The 21,009-nt window shown below is 35.8% G+C and overlaps 1 protein-coding gene across 1 annotated transcript in view; it reads right to left on the bottom strand.

Annotated features, from left to right (window-relative positions):
• SLC17A6 (solute carrier family 17 member 6) overlaps positions 1-21,009 on the bottom strand; it is a 67,489-nt gene that overhangs the window by 21,774 nt on the left and 24,706 nt on the right. Inside the window, exons 4-7 of the mRNA XM_069091301.1 lie at positions 12,505-12,619; positions 9,554-9,641; positions 9,379-9,465; positions 4,661-4,803 (exon numbers count right to left, since the gene is read on the bottom strand). Coding sequence (XP_068947402.1) covers positions 4,661-4,803; positions 9,379-9,465; positions 9,554-9,641; positions 12,505-12,619 — 433 coding nt within the window. The remainder of the gene's footprint in view (positions 1-4,660; positions 4,804-9,378; positions 9,466-9,553; positions 9,642-12,504; positions 12,620-21,009) is intronic.

The following is a 21,009-nucleotide window of genomic DNA, read 5'->3' as shown; positions in this document are numbered from 1 at the left end:
TGATTTTTAGTATTTGCCAATTATCAAGGTGTAAATGTGCCCACCAAAAATTTAGCAATCAACTTTCAAGGACTGGTTTGAGCTGGCTCCACCATACTTCTGTATATTGTAGCACATGAAAAAAAACACTTGTTGATTGATTGACTAATAATCCTCTCATAGAACATCATAGAACATCAACCTTGGAGGTAATAGCTAAGACTCCCAGCTGTCTCAAAGTTTCTGAAAGACATAGGATGTAAGTCCTGGACTTGGAGTCAGCAGAGAGTTGGGTTTGGATGCTGCCTCTGAGAGCTTCCTAACTATGTAACACTGATTCCCTTCAACTATCTCAGGCTCATTTTCCTAATCTGTAATATGTGAATAATCATTCCCATAATCCCTATCTCAAAGCGCTATTGAAAGGATTGAATGAACTTTTGGAAAATATATTTCAGATTTTAAAGCCCAAAACACATTTTAGTAGTTAGTATTAATATATGATGCAGCACAGGCTCAAATTCAAATTACTGTAGAGATCAGAACCTTGTATAGTTGTACTTGGAAACCAACTCAACTTTCGGCAATAATTGAATACAAATCAACAAACATTTAAGTGCCTACTGTGTATCAGGTACCGTTTTAGGAATTAGAGATATAACAACCAAAAAAAAAATGAAAGTCTCTGACATCAAAGGCTGAAATTTGCAAACTCAAAATGCATACATAATAATCACAAAGTAATTTCAGAGTAGCACTGAATACTGGGGGATCAGGTAAGACTTCTTGTTGGTAAACTGAACCATAAAGGAAGAAAGGAAGGTGGAGATTGCAAGAAAGGAAAGGGAAAGAAAGAGCGCCTATGCAAAAGGTGTGGGAGTCAAAGATGGTCTGTCTGTCATCTTGGGAATAGCAGGCAGGTCAGTTTGACAGTTGTGTAAAATGCATGAAGGGGAATGATATGAAATTAGTATAGAAAGATAGGATAGAGCAAGATTGTGCCTTAAAAGGAGGTTATAGTTTGTTGTAGAGGCAATAGGCAGGCAAGGATGCTTCTTGAGAAGGGGAGTAAGATGGTTGTACCTATCACAGTATAATCAGGGATTTTTCTTTCATAATAATTAATGTATTAAACAGATATGTAATATAATTGAAAAAATATTGTATTTGCAGTAAAAAAAAAAAATGGAAAAAAAAACTCATCTGGCCATTAGCTCTCCCACTGACTTGCCCTACATCCCGAACAACTCACTTAATCTCTCTTCAACTCAGTTTCCTCATCTGTGATAGTACAGGGAGTTAAATGTGTTTACACAAATGTTGAAGGGTTGGCATGAGAATCAGAGATAATGTATGTAAAGCACGTGGTAACTCTGAAGCCCTGTAAATGAGGATGAAATGGATTGGCTAGTACACTCGATCCCATTTTCTTTTTTACTGTGCCCTAGATGCCTTCTCTAAATTCTCACAGCTAGTTTGATATTTATGATATGGTCATCCACTCAGTCAATTCTTATTGGTACTGTCAACTTTTGCTTTCATAACTAAGAGCCATAAAATTAACTGAACAGGTAGACAGTCATACAGTTCACTTAATCAAATTTAATGACCATAAAAAAATCTTTCTGTCCATCATGGACCTCATACCATGACCTACCTTTACTTCTTTATGCAATAAGCACAAGTAACATTTAATTTTATTTCCTTTACCTTATGAATACTTTAAAAGCTTATCATAGCCAAGTTAAGGTGGCCTTGTTTAAATGTACGGATTTATAACTTGCACGAAGGAGTAATGTATCTTCAGCATTGGGGCATTATGGAATCCCATGAGCCTAAATTCTACCTCCACTCTTCCTCCTCCCTTTATAGATATGAATGGTTGCACAATGTAATGGGAAAAGCCCTGGCTTACGAGTCATGAGACCAGAGTCCTTTTTCAGATTCTTATATTAACTAGTTATGTGACCTTGAGCAAGTCACTGATGGGCCTCAGTTTCCTGATCTATAAAATTAAAATATTGTACCAGATAACCTCTACTTGCTCCATACTCCTAACTTGAATGTAGAAAAAGCAATGAAAGAGGCAAGGTGATATGGAATGGTAAAGGTACTAGGGTTTGAATGTGTTAGGTTTTTTGTTTTTTGTTTTATTTTTTCCTTGATGAATGGTATGCTGATATGAGCAGGACACCAGCTGCAGAAAGGGAACAAGACTTCCGAACAAGATATCTTAGTTGTAGGCAAATATAATTATATACACAATGACTATTTTATCTGGGTGAAGACAGGCTCATTTCTTTACAAAGACAACTTCAAAATATTACTAGTATAGAAGACTAAACCAAGAGTCTTATCCATTTGGGGGTAAAATGTCCAAATCATATCCTTCACAAGCAAGTGTTCTATACCATGAGGACATCAGAAAGATTCTAGGTCACAGGGAAATCCCAGTGTGGGAAGCATAAAGAATCTGGGAAGCTACCACTTTGATGAATTTTCAGGGGCCTAAGCATCCACCACAAACTTTAATTTTCAGACAATATGAATGGCTAAGTCTAAATCATCCCAGCTAAAGCATTTCACAAGATCTAAATTAATATATAATTAATAATATGTATATATATAGTTTCCTTTTTTAAGATCACTGTGGCCATTACTTTAATATTTTAAATACATTTAGGGCTTCTAATGAAGTATTTTAAAGAATATTGCCAAAAATATATTATCAGAAAAGAAGGTAAGCTAATCATGTGACAAGAATCAGGGAAAATTGATGGACATGTGGTATCTTGGGGATGTCCAGAAACTCCAAAGAAGACTCCCAGTTTTGTCATACAATATGCCATTGACTGAGCCATCCACACAACTACAGAAGACTATTTGATATGCATAAGGGTGATCCTCTAGGATCTTTAAATGCATTCTGATGCATCAAAAATGGATTAGAATAATAGAATTTTAGAATTGGAGAAGCGCTTAGAGATTATCGAGTTCATTTTTTAATATAAACAAAATTAATTCTGTTCAGAGTGGCATTAGGGACTAATGTCAACCACTATATTCTAATGCTTCCAGCATATATGAGTATAAATAATAATTATATACTATATTTTGTATTTGATTTTTAACTAGTAAAGATTTATTCTCTTTCCTTCCCACCTTCTTGCACCTACTGGAAAAAGAAAGAAAAAAAAACAAAACACTTAGAACAAATGTGCAGCAAATCAAATTCCCATGTTAGTTATGTCCAAAAACACATAGTCCATTGTGCATCTCAAAACCATCACCTGTCTGTCAAGGTATGCGCAACATGTAATATCATTAGCAGTCTACAAATGTAGTTAGTCTACAATGATCAGAGTTGAACTGTAATATTGGATCATTAAATTAGCTCATTCTCTGGCCATGTTGTAAAAACAAAGAGTTTGTCACTTGCTAAAATTGGTCCCTACATTTTAAACTACAAATAACAGATTTTATAGCTTCAAAAGCAGTCATTATTCTTTGTGTATTTGAATTTGAAAGTATTTATTAAATTTGGAATTTTTAAAAGAGGAAATTTTCTATGCTTTGAAAGTGATCAGTTAAATTAAATTAAATTAGTCAAATTAAATTCAGTCGAATAGTTGTTGCAGGTCACAGGGATACTTAATTTTTTTTTTCCATTGCTGACCCCTTTTCCATGTTTCATTCTTTGGCCTGAGGGCAAGTGCAGTACAGAGCTGGCATACACAGTGCAAAGCTAGCATGCTTTGTGTTCCCAACCAAGGCTGCAGTGAAGTTGCAGGATGCAAGTGTAGACAGAAACAATTAGCATTCATTATGCATTTGATTTTTAATTAATATTTGGTTGTCATGCCTTCGGAAACCTTTTACTGTTGTCAAATTTTTCGCGACCCCATATGGGGTCATGACACAGTTTAAGAAGCACAGATGAGTGTTCAGGCAAACCCCTGACCTGTTGGACTGGGGTACCTCAGAGAGCTAGAATGCACTGTAACTCTGTGTTATGGCATATGTGATTTGCTAAGATGACTTAGGGAGAGGATGCTTCAAAGATTGTCAGCTGAGAGTTGGGAGTTTGGGCTCCTGCTGGAGAAGCATAGCCCTTTGTGGTCTTTAAGAGTGCAGTAGTGAGAAAGTTCCAGAAAAAACTCCCAAAAGAAAATGGAATCATTTTTTCTTAAAGATTGCAGAGGGGGTAGCTCCTCTGAACAAAAGTCTACCGTCTACCTGACTCTCCATCTCCAGTGATCTTCACCTCTACTCATTAAGAATTCCAATTCAGCTTTCTCTAAGTCTTGCTTACAAAGTCCCTTAGCAAGAAGCCAGAGTGCATGAGACATACCCAATTTATCAATTGATGGCTACCCTGCCCACCCCTCATGCACCAATTATTGACATTATATAGTTGCTATATTTTTAAACTATTTTCTATCTATGATCATGTAACTAAAGTTTGAAAGGGTACTATTAACCAAAGGGAAATAGAGTAAAAGGAACTGGTGAATGAGAAGTGAGAAAGCAAGCCAGTTCTGATTCCAGAGAATCAAGGGGAATTGAGCTTTTTAAAATAGTACTGGAAATTCAGAAAATTCATTTTCCTGAATATGGACTTGGAAAAGAGTTTAGGGGGAAAAAATAAGAGCAGACATATACACTGTAATAAAGTCCTTACTTCCATTGCCCCTAAAAGATTGGCACTCTCTCCAATGCTTTCTTCTATGTACCTTCGTTCTTCATCTGTAATGGTCGGGTGCTTAGCAGGGCTCTCATAAGATACCAAAAGCCAAAACATATACCAGACCATTCCAAAGCTCCCTGTTGAAAAGAAAAGGGTACAGGACAGGACACTGAAGGAGAAAGATTTTAAAATGTGGGACACACATACAGAAGCTGACATTTATTCAATATAATTGGTAATTAGTGTTTATTTCATTAGCATGTTGAAAGACCTATGGATCGAGAAGGCTGGTTGTTTTAGCCAAGAATACATTTTACTCTACAGCTCTAGCTAGCTTACACGAGTATACAAATGGCATCACACTTCAGTGGTGGTGAGAATGGCACTTGTAATTGCTCTCACCAACGCACACATTCCACCAGAAGAAAAAGTAGAGCTTGTATTAGTAGGCTTCAGTCATTCTGAGAATTCATAAAATGGTTTAGTCAGTACATAGAGGGGCAGACATTGGAGGCATGTGAGGTGTCATTTCACCTGCGGATTTAAGAGATCATTACAAGTAGACACAATCCATCTTTACAAACCAAGGCAATTAGTTGGAAAGTGAAAAATGGAATTAACTTGCTCACTTGGCATTGGCTAAATGAATGGACACTTTTCTTGTCTGAATTAAATCTTTTTTAAAAAGCTAAAAATCCAAATTGAATTCAGTGAAACCAATTCATCATATAGACACAGCTTATATCATTTCTATTTGACTCACCCACTGGTAGAGTAAAAAGGTAATCCTTAAAATTCCTGTCATGTGGGTCCCTTCACTCAATTTTGGAAAGATTAAAAAAAAACATTTGAGTTTGTGTGTGTTTGGGTTTTTTTGGGGGGAGGGATCTGTTGATTACTATTTATCTAAAGTATACAAACATCACCCTCATAGACTTTTTTGTTTATTTGTTTGGGGGGGAGGTGGTGGTGGTAGTGGCTAGGGGATTCTGGATTTGTGACTTCATCAATGTGCCTGGAAATCCATGTGGAAACTCTCTCCATCCATGATCTCAGCAAATGATAGTCTTAAAGTATTGCCTGAGGGAATTGAAAGGTTAAGTGACTTGCCCAAGGTTACCTAACAAGGCTGTGTCAGGGTTGGCACCATTTATTAAAACAAAATTCAGCATTTGTCTTGTTCTAAGTTCTTGGACCACAAAAGAAGTGAGGCACAGTAATTAATGTAGCAACATGCTATATTTTACATAAGTAACCCTTGTGTTCTTTCCAGTATATGATAATATTACTTAATGTATTACCAAGTCATTCTATAAATGAATGGCTTTAAACTCCTTCACTATGAGCCTTCTGAGTCCTTTATCATACCTTCCCTTTTTATCAATCTCATCATTAAAAAAAAATGCCTGCTCTGCAATATATGTATTCATAGTCATTAATAATAGAAAGAATGTCGACTGATTTATTCTAGTTTTTCATTTGCTAGACATTTCAATTTTCCCCATCATGCTACTCTCTTGGTAACTTGTTTCCCTGAGGAACAAGGTGAATGTCCCCAGTTTTCTCCCTTCACCCCATTCTTCATCTCCATTAATTCTCCTTAACACCTTGGCTGGCTTACATTCTTGTTCTGTTCCAATCAATTACTCAAAATTACTATTACTTTCCTGCTCGATTTGCCTCACAGGGAAGGGGGTCGTACGTTCAAATATCCAATTTGAAGAGCCTCTAATTTGTATTTCCCATTATAGCTACATATATTCAGTTCCTACTTTCTGACTGGGTAAATTCATTTAGCATTTTAAAAAATCTTTTTGAAAAAAATGTTACTAGTGGTCATTGTATATGGCATGACTTTAATATAAGGTCAATTGATATGTATGGCATATATAAAGAAGCCCATGTCATTAGATACTTTATGGTGAAGGACCTTCACTACCTATTGCCACCCTACCTTTCCAGCCTTATCACATGTCCACATTTTCTGCACTTCAGTCCAATTGGACTACTGTCTGTTTACTAATAAGACCTTGTACTTTTCTACTTCTTTGCCTTTGAGAGGTAATATATGGTGTGAAGGGATTTCAAATCCATGAAATTTAGAGTCAGAAGACCTGAGTTCTAACCCTGTCTCTGACACTTATGACCTATGCAGGTAAATTAGAATCCTCATCTATAGAATAAAAGGATTAGATTTAATTAGTCCCAAGATCTCTTCCAGTTCTAAATCTTTAAATCAATGAGTCTTTTCTCATGCGTTTCCTTAGCTCCTGCAAAGATCTCCTGCTTCTACGATATCCAATAAATTCCTTCCCATCTCTTAAAGCCTTCCTGATCCCCCTTCCCATTAGACCACACCATATATTTGCTTTTGAAACTTTTTAACATACTCTTACTACATATCATAGTTATTGACTTTCTTTTCTATTAGACTAAAAGCTCCCTGAAGGCAAGAACTATGTCTTTTCTAAATTCTGTCTACTCCAGTGCCTAGTGCAGGCTTCTAGTACTTATAATAAGTATTTTAACTGAAATGATATCTTATAAGTATCTTAATAATATACTTATAATAAGTATCTTATAATATGTATCTTAATTGAAATGATTTATTCTACTCTCTAACTAAATGAACAATTGAACCATTGATCTAATGAGATCAGGAATCTACTTATTCCCCAAATAACAGAAAGTCACAGCTTAATAGATATCCTATAAACTATTCACAATTTCCATCATCCCCTGGTATTTTCTTCATAGAGCAGTAATAAAATGGGACAAATTGTATGAGGTTCTGGGACCTGATTCTCTGTCACCTTTCATTCATCTTTCATATTCCTACCTTCATTTATTGAGAGAGAGAAAGAGACAAAGTTCAATTGGTGGCAGTTTAAAACTAATCTCTAGCAATTTCTTCTTTCCTTTATCAATTTAGCTGGTTATTTTTAAAATGCCACCTAGAAAGGAAGACTATAGTTTGGTTTTAAAGAAACAAGACTTGTAACTAAGGAGAGATGGTCTACAATTGATTGAAGAATAATGTGTTGACATCTCAGAATCAGAGTGTGGATCCACACACTCACCGTTTGTCTGACCTTGGGGAAGTCACTTAATTTCCATAGGCCTCAGTTTCCCTATCTGTAAAATGAAAGTGTTATACTAGATGACCTCTAAAGACCCTTCCAGATCTATATCTATGATCATGATGATTCTTTTTCCTTTCAAATCTAGAGAAAGAAAGACTAGTTTCACACAGCCTAAGTTTACTACTAGTACCTCTACAGGTTTATCTAGTATATTGTAAGACTGGGAGTCCTGTATCCACAACCCAAAAGAGATGAAAAGAATGCAAATGATGAGGGAAAGGAAAGGTAGAGGAGTGAGTATTTGTAAGCCCTCCCTTCCACCTCATCTCACCCATTTACAATCACTTAAATTCACTCTTATTTCTCCTTGCTAGGGATAATGAAAGGTCAAATTAAAAGAATAGTATATATTTTTAAAGTTTCATTGATTTTTTGTAATATAGAAATAAAAACAAAAAAATTTCAAATAATATACAGTTCTTTTAATTCAGCCTTTTTATCTCTAGCAAAGGGCAGTGTGACAAAGTGTTGGTGTGAGTCAGAAAGACCTAGGTTCAGGTCCCATCTGCATCTGACACATGCTGGTTGGGTCCCCTGGCTCAATTATTTAACCTCTCAATGTCCTAGACAACTTTCTAAGACTTTAAGTCCTAGAACACGCACTGATCTCCACTGGTAAGGGAAGTTTCCTCATGGAGAGCACCCTATGCCAATAAAATCACACATCTATGCTCTTACAGCTCTCTATAACTCTTTCTCTTTTAAACACATACACACACACACACACACAGAAAAGAACACTTTGCTTAGAGAAGCCTATGTTGGCAGCTTAATAGCTATTTCTAAGAAGCAATGAATAGTATGAAAAGAATTATGGGTGGAAAACATTTTTTATATCAAAATATTAAGGTGAGACACAACAGAAGCAAATACAACATGATTTGAATTCTCCAAAAGATCTCTGTTTGCAACCATATGGGTACTTTTCACCAACAGATTGCAAACCCTTCATGCCTTAGCAGAATATTTTCATGATTTAATGTGGCAAAAAAGAAAAAAAAATAATTCATTACTTGGTGGCCAACCAAGTGCATTTGGTTCTTGATTGACAAGCCCAGAGTCCATCTCTGAGATGATACTCACAGCATTTCCAGTTTGGTACTATCTGATAGGCTTTAGATTCCAAGAAGAAAGACAAGATAAAGGACAGCTTCAGACAGGGGATAGAGCCATGCATTTGGAGTCAGACAACCTGAGTTCCTTAATTATTTGAGAAAGTGGTAGGGAGAGGGTCAAAAACCTCTCTGGGCCTCAGTGTCCTCATTTGTAAAATTAAGAGGATTGTCCTAGATACCCTCCAAGAATCCTTTCAACTGTAAATCTGTTCCCCAGAGTCAGCTTTTGAAAATCCAGGTCACCTCTTCCAAGATAGCATCAGAGGAGGACTTTAGTGAAGGAAATGTGAAAATTCGCCATAATCAAGTGTTATCTTTCATTTTTAAAAAATGCTTTACTATTTTCTCTTCAGCTTGGAATTATTGCCATTAACCTGTGGCTAATAATGACTTTTCCTCTCATACCTGTCTGCTAATAGAGCAGGCCTGCCTTAAATAAAAAAGGTTAACATACCATAGACATAAAACACTGAAGACCATCCGGTATATTGCACAAGAATCCCAGCTAAAGGCATTGCAATCACAGCTCCTGCATAGGAACCTACAACAAACAGAAGAGAAGACAGGAAATGAATAGATATTGTTGACTTGAGATCATATTCTGCAGAAAAGGAGAGTAAGTTACTTACCACAAAAGGAAGTGGTTGCTAATCTGCTCCTTTCTAAAGGAGGGGCCCATTTACTCCATATCCCGTGGCAGGCAGGATAGGTGACTCCCTGTGGGGGAAAGTGGGGGGGAGAAGTCACAGAATACTGAGAAACTCAAAAGCAAAACCATTTGCCTTTCTTGTGTCTTACCTATAGACTAGTCCCAAGTTACTCCAAAATTCAATTAACTGTCACTTTCGCTTTGTCTTCTCTGACCTCTTAGACACTTTGGGTCTCCAGAGGGAGAAGTGCTATTTTAAGGCAAAAATTACATCCACCCTCCCTCTCCAAGGTTTTTGCATCACTTCCAATTTTATTTAACTCCAGTTTAGAAAAAGGAACTACGACTTTTATCCAGACCCACAGTTCCTCTGCCCCTTCAGGCATTTCTCTGCAGAATTTTGCAAGATAATTTTTGGGATATGTCAATTTCTTTATTCAACTTATTGTCTCTAAAATGAAAGAGATAGCCAAGATTCATTGCTGATCTCTGATTTTTGAAGCTTATATTTATGGAGCAAAGTAATTATAGAGTTTTGTTGATTATTTCTGAAGCTTAATGGCCTTAGCAAAACATTTAGCTCCTTCCATGATTTGTAACCTTATCTGCTAGCTAAAGCCTTTTTCAATGACTTAAAACATTCCTCTCTCACATAAATTAATATCAAATAAAAATAACATTGGCTAAACTCAGAATTACTGTTTAAGTTTTAGACCTTAAAAGTTAACTTGGCCTTTCCATTTCTTGACAGCAGGAATCTGTTTAATGGAACACCAGCTTGAATTGACAGCCTAAAATCAGAAATACTACAAGCAAAAAAATCTAAAACTTTCTAAGAGAAATGTATCATGGACTCATAGTTTTTCCTAGCAATTTTGTGACTCAAAATATTTTATTGTCCCTTTTCAACAAAGAAGTTGTGTCTGCACAAAGTCAAGACAACTAATCATTTTTTAAAGCAGCCAACTCTTTGAAAACTGTCACTAACGTAGTGATTTGGTGTCATGAAGACAGAGCAACTGTAAACTCGCCTGTCTTCTTATTCTTTTTTTTTATAAAGCAATTGGGGCTAAGTAACTTGATCAAGGTTACATGGCCAGCTATTTCTGGGAGTGGTGCTAAGTATCAGAGCCCTGATTTGATACCAGGTCATCCCAACTCTGGGGCCAGTGCTCTTACTCACTGAGTCACCTGGCTGCCCCTAAGCAATTGGGGTTAAATAACTTGCTCAAGGTTACACAGCCAGGTGTTTATGGGTGGGTGCTAAGTTTCTGAGCCCAGATTTGATCCCAGGTCATCCCGACTCTTACTCGCTGTGCTACCTGGCCTCCCCGTGTCTTCTTATTCTTAAGGTTTTCCTTCACCTTTCCCATCTTTTTCAGCTGGGAAAGCCAATCAGTTACCAAGTCTTGTCAATTCCATCTGATCCCTCTTTTCTCTACCTACTGCCATCACCCCAGTATGAGATCCTTATTACTCTCTCCTTCCTTATCCCTTCCCTTATATACCATCAGTAATGAACTTTCCCTAGACTAGAGAGGTAGCATGATGTAGAAGAAAGGATGTTCTATCTGACATCAGGAAAACAGGAGTTCAAATCTCACTTCTCACTTAGCTGTATGACAATGCATGTAATTTAATCTCCCTGGGTCTCACTTTCCTCATCTGTAAAAGAGGAACAAATAATACCTGTAATAAAACTGAAACTAGATGTGTGATTTCATTGGTGAATACTCCTGGGGGAATAAAACTCCTTCTGCTAATTGAAGTTGACAATTATTCTGTAACTTACAGTTTTAGAAAGTTGATGAAAACACCAAGGGGTTAAGTGACCTGCTTGGAGTAGCACAGTCAATATGTGTCAGAGACGGACCCTGAACCCAGGTCTTCGTAGCTTCAAGTTTGGTCCTATCCATTATATCACATTGCCCCCTATAATGAAACTCTAAGTAAAGCTAATTATTATTATTTATATGGTTTTAACATACTTCTCACATAAAATAATAACTGACATATTGACATAACCCTTTTAAGGGAGTTTAGAAAGTATGATAGAGATAGATAGATAGATAGATAGATAGATAGATAGATAGATAGATAGATAGATAGATAGGAAGGAAGGAAGGAAGGAAGGAAGGAAGGAAAGAAGGAAGGAAGGAAGGAAGGAAGGAAGGAAGGAAATGTGTGTGTTTACACATAGGTATGTATGTATGTAACGAACCTCACCACTATGCTGTGAGATATGTGAGATACAGAGAACTCTTAGGTACAAGGACAACCAAGGCTTGCTTATAGTCACATAGTTGGTAAGCATCAGAGGTATGATGTGAATTAATATTTTCCCATCCCTCAAGAACAGAATTTGGAGCAAAGAGTAGCAATTGCAAAGAAAAATATTTAGACTTGATGTAAAAAAGAAAAAGTCCTTTTAACAATTAGATACATCCGAAAGTGGAAAAGACTGGCTTTTAAGGTAATAAATTCCCCTTCATTGTCTTTAAGAAGAGGTTGGATGGTTACTTGTCAGGGAGGTTGTAGGGGCATTCTTTTCTGGTGTGGATTGGACAAAATGCAATTGAGGTGCCTTCCTCATAGTTTTTCAATGAATTTCAGTGATTCATAACTGCAAGGCCAACATTCTTCTGCACATACCATACCATCCTGTTAGATTCTGAGCTCCTTAAGGAGAGGCATCCTGACTCACTTAATCTTCATTTCTCCCCTGGGGACTATGGTACTCAGCACAAAATAAGGATATTGTTGCATTTCAATCAGTAGATTTGTCATTGTCTAGACTTAGTCTATATCAGTCTTAGATTTTTTTGTCAATTAGTAGATTTGTCATTGTCTAGACTTAGTCTATATCAGGTCTTCATCTTCAGTCAGAAAAGTTAATCTGTTTGTTCTATTTATTGTCCCACCATTCCATACCTCAACAAGCCCTTGTAAGATCCTAACAAATATAACACAGCCATAGTGCACTCTAGCTGCAGACGGGATTAACATATTGAGGGTGGAGGTGAGGAGTATGGCAGCTCCAAAAACCCTGTAAAAGAGAAAGGAGAGCAGAAGAGAAAACATTATATATTCACTTTTTAAGTAAATTAAACACCTGTTGGAAATTATCTTTAATGCAGATTTTAAATATTGAAAATGTTCTGTACTTCATTGAATGATTATTCAGTCCTCAAATATTCCAGTGGTGCTTGATCCCATTAACTTTGCTATTCTACATATACAATACACATATATACAATATATGTCCAATATAATATACAAAACAGATTCAACCCCTCCATGTCTGTCCATCCTGTGCGACTCCTATCCTTATCCTTCCCTAAATTTGTCACAGTAGGACCTCTCAACATAGCAGACGCCTTCCTCAGCTTCTCCTGAAATCTCAAAGAAACCAATGGAACATGAGACTTGTCCACTTGGAATTCCTCCTCCTAAATGTAAATGATTAGCAACTTCAAATAGAGGAAAAAACCTTATTTCTTTAAACACATTTTATTATTCACATACATTAATGAAAATGAGTACATTAACATTTGATAAGTCTCATTGGACCAATGAATAGCCATATGTATGTTTGTAAATATATGCATATGTAATAGGATATTTATATGTGCAAATATGTTTGCAAATATATATGCAGATATAATAATGTTTTCAGGCAGACTTCAACGCTACATGTATATAAAGGGTGCTATATATAAATACATTTGAGGTCAGAGAAACGCTACATAGAATCTCTTTTAAAAATGCATCAAGAAAAGCCAAAAGACCTCCATTAGAATCCCCAATCTGGGGGCGGTTAGGTGGTGCAGTGAATAGAGCACCAGCCCTGAAGTCAGGAGGACCTGAGGTCAAATATGGCCTCAGACACATAACATACTTACTAGCTGTGTAACTTTGGGCAAGTCACGTAACCCCAATTGCCCTCCAAAAAAGCAAAAAAAAAAAAAAAACAAAGAATCCCTAATCTGCTGACCACATTCTAGCCCTGTGACCTTAAGCAAAACCTTAGAACTTCATGTCCTGCTTTTTTAAAACATAGATATTTACCTGCCCTGTCTTCCTCACTGGATTGTGGAGAGAATCAGATAAAATTATGAAGCTAAAGACTTTTGGTACTGCAAAGAACAAATTTTATAGTATTATTATTTAAATAAAAATAAGGTTCCTGTTATACCATCATTACTATTCTGTATTTTTAACTATGTATGTAAATATAGTTTAGCACATAATTTTGGAAGATATTAACTGAATAGTGTAATTAAAGCCTTAATCCACCTACAAGAGGAAAAAAATAGCCCTTGTCCTTTTTAAAGCATGTTATAGTGATGCTCAAACTCTATCAGAGAAATCATTCCTTTAATAATCTGAGTAAACCAATCTGGTCAATATTTTCAGGGGTGAAAGATCTCTGATTGCAGGCTGTATGTTTGGTACAAGTTTGATCAGACCCATCTTGGGCCTTCCATTCAGTTCTTAATCATTATGGATCATGTGATAACAGCCCTAATTTGTATAGATGGGCACATTAACAAGTAGCTATCTAATGAGTATAGGATTAAACATCATTGACTAGCTCCCTAAGCTTAAGGGTTAGTCCTAGGAATTGCTGGACAAGGAAAAAGACCTACAATCTTCTCTCTCTCTCTCTCTCTCTCTCTCTCTCTCTCTCTCTCTCTCTCTCTCTCTCTCTCTTTCTCTCTCTCGCTGTGTGTGTGTGTGTGTTTCCTTCTGTTTCTCTGTCTCTCTGCCTCTTTGTTGGGGTCTTTGTATCTCTCTGTCTCTCTTTCAACTCCTTAATGCAATCTATTTTTGTAGCCTCTCTCCACTGAAGTAAATCTTCTCTCTACATGACCACATTATTCTTTCTCTGTATAAATATGCTTGCCCTAGATTCAATCTATACTTACACTCAGATTTCGAAACTGTGAGTCAGAAGACTGAAACCTAGTTCTGACTTGGTCAGTGACCTTAAACTAGTCACAACCTCTTCAGGTTCCAGTTTGTCCATCTGTCCAACAAGAAACACGGACTAGATCATTTCTAAGGTCTCCTTCATCACTGATATCTTATATTCTATGGACTTAATAATTAAGAGTAGGAGATGTTTTGCCTAATTAATCTATCTCCTGCCAAATTCTGGTTGTGTTTAATGTTGAAAATAAATGTAAATTCCCATAATCTTTCTCTAAGCAATATGAGATAACATGCAACCTTTTTTTTAATCAAACAGATTAAAAGCTGAATTTAACTCATGGTTATATAAAAACAAATAATGTATCCTGTGCCCTAGAGACAAAAATTCAACTTTGAATTTCTTTGTGTCTGCAAGTAGTGGATTGTACAGAACAATGAAAGGATTCTTTTTTCTTTTGGGGCTATGGGATCATGGAGGTTGGGGGTAGGCAGAATCTCCTTTTGGAACAAAAGGTTTAATCAGAGAGCAATTTGGGAATTTCCCTGGGAGGGAGGACTGAGGAGTGAACCATATTTATCTAGATTTATGTTTTGGTTTCTTTCCTAGGAAGATTTAAGGATGAGTAGCGGAAGGAGAAGGTACAAAGTAGCTAGCAAATATTCCCCTCTCTCTCTGAATCTCAACCCTAAGTGGCCAGGCCTTTCTGGGTATTTGTTATTACTATCTTGCCACAGATTCGCTGTGAAATGCACTTGTATAATAGACTTTTTTAATGATAAAGTCAAGTAAGTCAAGGCATTATAGAAATTTTACATGGCTAATGATTTTTTAAATATTCATTACAAGTTCCAAGTTTTCCCTTGAGAAGTATAATTCATATCCAATTTAGTTGGACCTAATATTAGCCTACAGTTAGGTCATGTAGAAAACTAAGAAAAGGAATGAATCTTGCTTGACATGGATGGGTAGCAATAATGAATAACAAGAGAAGGCAGAACTCCTGAGTTCTTATTTTTCTTCTGTTTCTTTGCCAAGGAGAATGATCTCAGAATGGGGAGAAGAGAACAAAAATGATTAGCAGGGTGTTGAAACCCAATGTACATCAAAAGATGCTCAGAGAACCTAGATAGATGTCCTCCAGTAAATTTAAGTACCAAGTGGAAAGAAACTAAATTCCAGAGTATGAAATGAGCTGACAGGTGTGGGTGGTTAGACAATATGAGGAAACTTTGAAGAATCAAGATGAATGGGAGAAGAGGCAAAGGACTTGACATTGACATTGGTCCCTCTTCAATAAAGGGAAGAGGAGGGTTCTTAAAACTATGAATGAACTTGACTTGGTTTTTGACTTGTTTTCTTGATATTTATTATTAAAGGGAAAGCTTGTGAGTATTTACAAAGGAAGTGGTAATCACCACAAACAGGTTATTTCTTATTTTAACTAGATCAGCTTATGATTTATTAGACTGGTAAATCTTATTATAGAAACAAAAAATAAAAAAATAAACTTGTAGACTACTCAAAAGCTACATGTTTGCGAATGTGTGTATGAATATCATCAATACTTTCTTCCAGAATAACATCATAAAATGTTGGGTATGAAGAGCACTCAACATCACACATGAAAATAAAATGAGCATATCTTAAGAGGCAGAAAATGACTGCTTATGGATGTGGAGTTTCAAAATTTTGTTTATTGAGACTATTAACTAGTTAGAACTAAAGTCAAAATCAATATCAAATTAGAAAAAGGGTTAAGACAAGAAGATACTATCAATACTTTCCACAACTTCATCTCAGCCTTTTCAAACAATTCATCATCACTGGCAAAAATGGGAAATGGGAAAAAGGCAAAGGTACTGACTTTTTCATTATTTTCTCTAAAATGTTTAACAAATGTAAAGCTATCCAACAACAAAAAAGCCAAAAGTACCCAGAAAACATATGATTCTTTTTCTAAGTTGAGAGACATTTATGCAAAAGGAATACCAGATTATAATATTAAATTATTTATAAAACCTTATAGAGGAGGGTGGCAAAAAATTATGATCAACATCTCCTCATAAAAGATTGAAAACCAGTCTTCATAAATATTGATGTGAGAACCAAATAAGCCATATTGCCCCAAAAGCATTCATAACTGTAGCTGCCATATGAACAACATATAGATGCAAAAAGATAAAGAGGTTGTTAATGTTTCAATAGTGATCTTTTTACATTATTGTTGACAATCAAACTCTAAACTCCCAGTCTCTGTGTATAAATTACATAAAAAGAAAATGGGAAGAAGAAAGTGAACCAGCTCAAGTACAAACTAAAGAAATCTGTGCTAGAGATGAAACAATCTCGAAAGTATTGAAGGATATTTAAAGGAATAGAAGGTCACAAAAACAATGGAAAATTACAAAATGATATTAATCACCAGAGAACACTTAATCACCACCAAAAAGGTGATTGAGGACATAAAAACTATCAACTCATGCCTACTTATGTATGTCTTTATGTCTTAATAAAATGTCTTTATAATGTCTTTATGAGAATGATCTATAGGCATATCAAGGTTATCTTTGACGAAAATATGAAAAGAGAATGGCCAGCCTTTTGTAAATGGTTTTCTATTGTAGACCACATCTTTATGGTTATACAGCTGGATGAAAGACACAAAAAATACAAAATCCTATGTTTATTGTTGGTTGATAACAAAAAAAACACATTTTACTCAGTAGAGCAAAATGCAAATTTAGAGGCTATTTTCCAACAAACTTACTAAATATAAGATGACACAAGATTCCTTGATGAATGCAACAGCAAAATTTGCTCTTTTGGATGACACCATTGTTATTGACATCAGGCAAAGCATGACAGAGGAAGATGGAATGTCACCAGAGGTAAGGTACTCAGCACTGTCATAGAGAATACTGTTTTCTGGACCAAATGGAAAGGAGACTACCTGAAGATGATGAAATATTTCAGCTACTCTTGTTTGTAGATTATATTGTGCTAATTCATTGAGTCCCAGAACATTACAGCACTTTCTATATGAGTCATGGTTATTTAAAATACAATGGCCTAACAAACCATACATGAAAAATTAAAAGAATGAAAAATAATTATTTTTCAGACTATAGGCTGGAAAGCAAATCCGTTGAATTAGTTCATCAGTCCATATATTTGATAAAGGTATTGTGGATGGACAGGTAGGTCCATCTAGAATTGAATAATAGAGTATTCTGGATTGTCTTTAGGAAATTGCATATGCTTTTAATTCTACCTGAAATAAAAATAAGTATTTTCCTATACTCATTATTCTTGAATTTTATTGTGAATCTTAGAAGAACACAGTCTTCAACAAATCAAAGTTTTTAGATGACTCTAAGGGCACAAAAGAGGTTCACAGAAGTTACAAATAGGTTGTAGCATATTTCTATTGATGAGCTATCTACAACCAAGAATTGATGTAAAGGGCATTATTGTGAGAAAATGTATCACTAAAAAGGGAAGTGGGGTCAGTCCTATTGAGGAATAACAAAGAAATAGCTAGAGAATTACACTGATTTCTGGGAAATTGGAGAAGACCTAAAAGAAGGCCTTCAGCATTTAGGAAAGGTTATTAATGAAGAAGCAATGGAAAAGATGGATAAAAATTATATGGGATGAAAATGTGTGGTTAAGTTGCAATTTTCTCCAATGGAGAAGATACCCACATTAATGAAATCATGGATCTTGGGAAATAATAAACTATAGATTAAATCATAGATGTCACACATTAAATTTACTAATGGCATGAAACTGAGAGAACTATCTCAACATATGTTGGATGACTTGAAAAGGTGTAAAATATAATAAGAAGAAATTTAGTGGGGATATATGTGTATATTTGTGTCTACCTGTATATTTATAGCTTTATATCAAGTATACAAGTACAATATAGAAGATGTATGACTACAAAAAATGTGAAAAAGGAAGGTCTTAGTGAACTACAAGCTCAATATGAATCAATAGTTTTATTTGCAGCCAAAAGGGCAATTATTATTTGAGACTTCATTAAGAGAGGCACAATATCCCAAAAGAGAGAGGTTATAGTCCCAATAACATTTAGTTTGGCCAGCTGAGATCTAGAATATTGTACTCTGTTCTGGATACAATATCTAATAAGATTATTGACAAACTATTTCATGTCTACACAAGAATGATCATTGTGTTTTGTGCTTCGTTTTTGAAGAAGACCATGACATCAGGCAGTTGACTTTGATCTGAGTGAGGGAGGGTGGTGCACGGTCACCAGCCTCACTTTCTCCTCCAGAGCCATCTGGGTCCAGTGGCCAGATATTCATCAGCGCAACTGGAGATGGCCCTGGATGCAATGAGAGACCCTGGCCCTTTAGTTCTTTTCAGGTTCTCACTTTGAGTGACATTCAAATGATCAAGAAGTAGGGAAGGAACTAGGAAAAATACCATATAAAATCTATTGAAGGAACTAAAAATGTTTAGCTAAGAGAAGACAGTGGAGTCTATATTCCATTGATTTTTTTTAAGCAGTTGGCGTTAAGTAACTTGCTCAAGGTTACACAGCCAGTTATTTCTGGGTGTGGTGCTAAGTATCAGAGCCCGGAATCGATCCCAGGTCATCCCAACTCTGGGGCCTATGCTGCTCTTACTCGCTGTGCTACCTGGTTGCCCCTATTCCATTTATTCTAGCCAACTGACTAGATGATTATGCTAGTGGGAAGACATTAATATGATTTTATATAAGTGCATATATTTTCAACATCAGGAAAATTATGTTTTCTGTGGTGAAATCTAGCCATGTATCTTCTAGGGAAAGTGTAAAATGCCTGTTGGACAGTAAGGAAGAGGGGGTTCAATTTGCAAATGTAGGGGGACACACCTTAGAATGTTTTCAAAGACACATAAATGTGCTTTCCTTGGCTTATGCCTTAGTACATTTTGACCCCAAAGAAGGTCTGTGTTGAAAGTCTAGGGACCTTACTGAATGCTTAGCTTAGACAAAGTACTTCAGACCTACAGGTGGCGCTATTGATATTTTAAAGCAATAAGAAAAAATAATAAGTAACATATAGCATTTAATATACTATACTATTATGCTATTCTATGCTATGCTATATGCTAGGCTAGGCTAGGCTATATTATACTATTTATATTCAACTCACTATGTTCCAGGCACTGTACTAAGTGCTTTACAATTATTGTCTCATTTGACCCTCACAACAACCCTGCAAAGGGTTATTTTACAAGTGAGGAAACTGAGGCATAGAGAGGTTAGATGACTTGCCAAGAGTCATATAGCTACTAAGTATCTGAGATCAGATTTGAAATCAAGTCTTCCTGACTCCAGATCCACTGTGCCAAGGGAAAAATAATAGATGATCAATGTGAAGAAAAAATAAATTTTGATTTTAATCATGCAGACATCCTTCTAACTTGGCATAGATTGGGTTCTCCAAGTAGAAATTCCCGTGGAAAAAGGCTCTGGCAAGTAAATGTTCTTTCACTATATATGCCAGGTGGCAGCTGTCCTCAGAGGACCATGTAACCATGTAATCCAAACTAAGTTTGGAAAGGCTCATAAGCAGAAGTCAGTCCACCAGGAGATAATTGTTTTGGCCATTGCAACTAATGAAGACAATTCTTGATAGTGATAAATGGCACATGAATTTCAAGGAAATCATGGTTTTCTGAAATAATTGAAATAAATATCAATAGGTAAGTGCTACAAGCTTAAAGCCCATATGGAATTTTAGTTTGAAGGCACCCCTGTGGTCTGATCTCCTCGTTTTACAAATGTGAAAATTTAAGCCTACAGAGGCAAAGTAATTTGCCCAGACTCCAGTGATCCATATGGTAGAACCTGGACTAGATCTCCATTCTACTGACTACCAGTGAAATGGTTTTTCTCTTTCCCCTCAATAGACCATCAAAAAGCAAAAACAAACAGAAAAACAAAAATCCCACAACTCCCCACAGTTCATATATAAGAATATTTCCTTTCAATTCTTGCTCTGAGGAGTTTTTCTCATTTTATAAATTTACCATATCATCTTTAGATCTTTGCAAAATTTTAATTCTTTTTCTCATCTTTTTTTTAACACGACTGGTCATTGTGTCTTCAAAATCTTCCAGTGAGTCTGGACCTTAATCTTCTACCCTTATTTTCATTAATTATTATCCAAATTAACATTCTAACCAAGTAATTAGGATTTCTTATGATAAAAAATGTTATCCTTTAGATAATGTCTATCTGAAAATAATTTGTACTTTTTCTGCCCCTACCTACTCAGCCAAAACAGAAATTTAGATCTCATTTAATATTTATTAAGCAAATAGTTATTAAATGTTTACTTTGTGCTAGGTATTGGGGGGAAGGAAATTAATTGGACACAGTCCTTACCCTCAAGTGAAAAAGGTTCACGCAATGGGGTGGGGAGAAGAAGAAAGAAGAAGAAGAAGAAGAAGAAGAAGAAGAAGAAGAAGAAGAAGAA

The sequence above is a fragment of the Petaurus breviceps genome, unplaced genomic scaffold (genome assembly GCF_028583685.1).
Source record: "Petaurus breviceps papuanus isolate PSGF00001 unplaced genomic scaffold, PetGlider_PUasm1.0 188, whole genome shotgun sequence".
NCBI classification, from domain to species: Eukaryota; Metazoa; Chordata; class Mammalia; order Diprotodontia; family Petauridae; genus Petaurus; species Petaurus breviceps.
The sequence above is the reverse complement of the archived record's forward strand: the minus strand, read 5'-3'. Positions and strand labels throughout refer to the sequence as shown.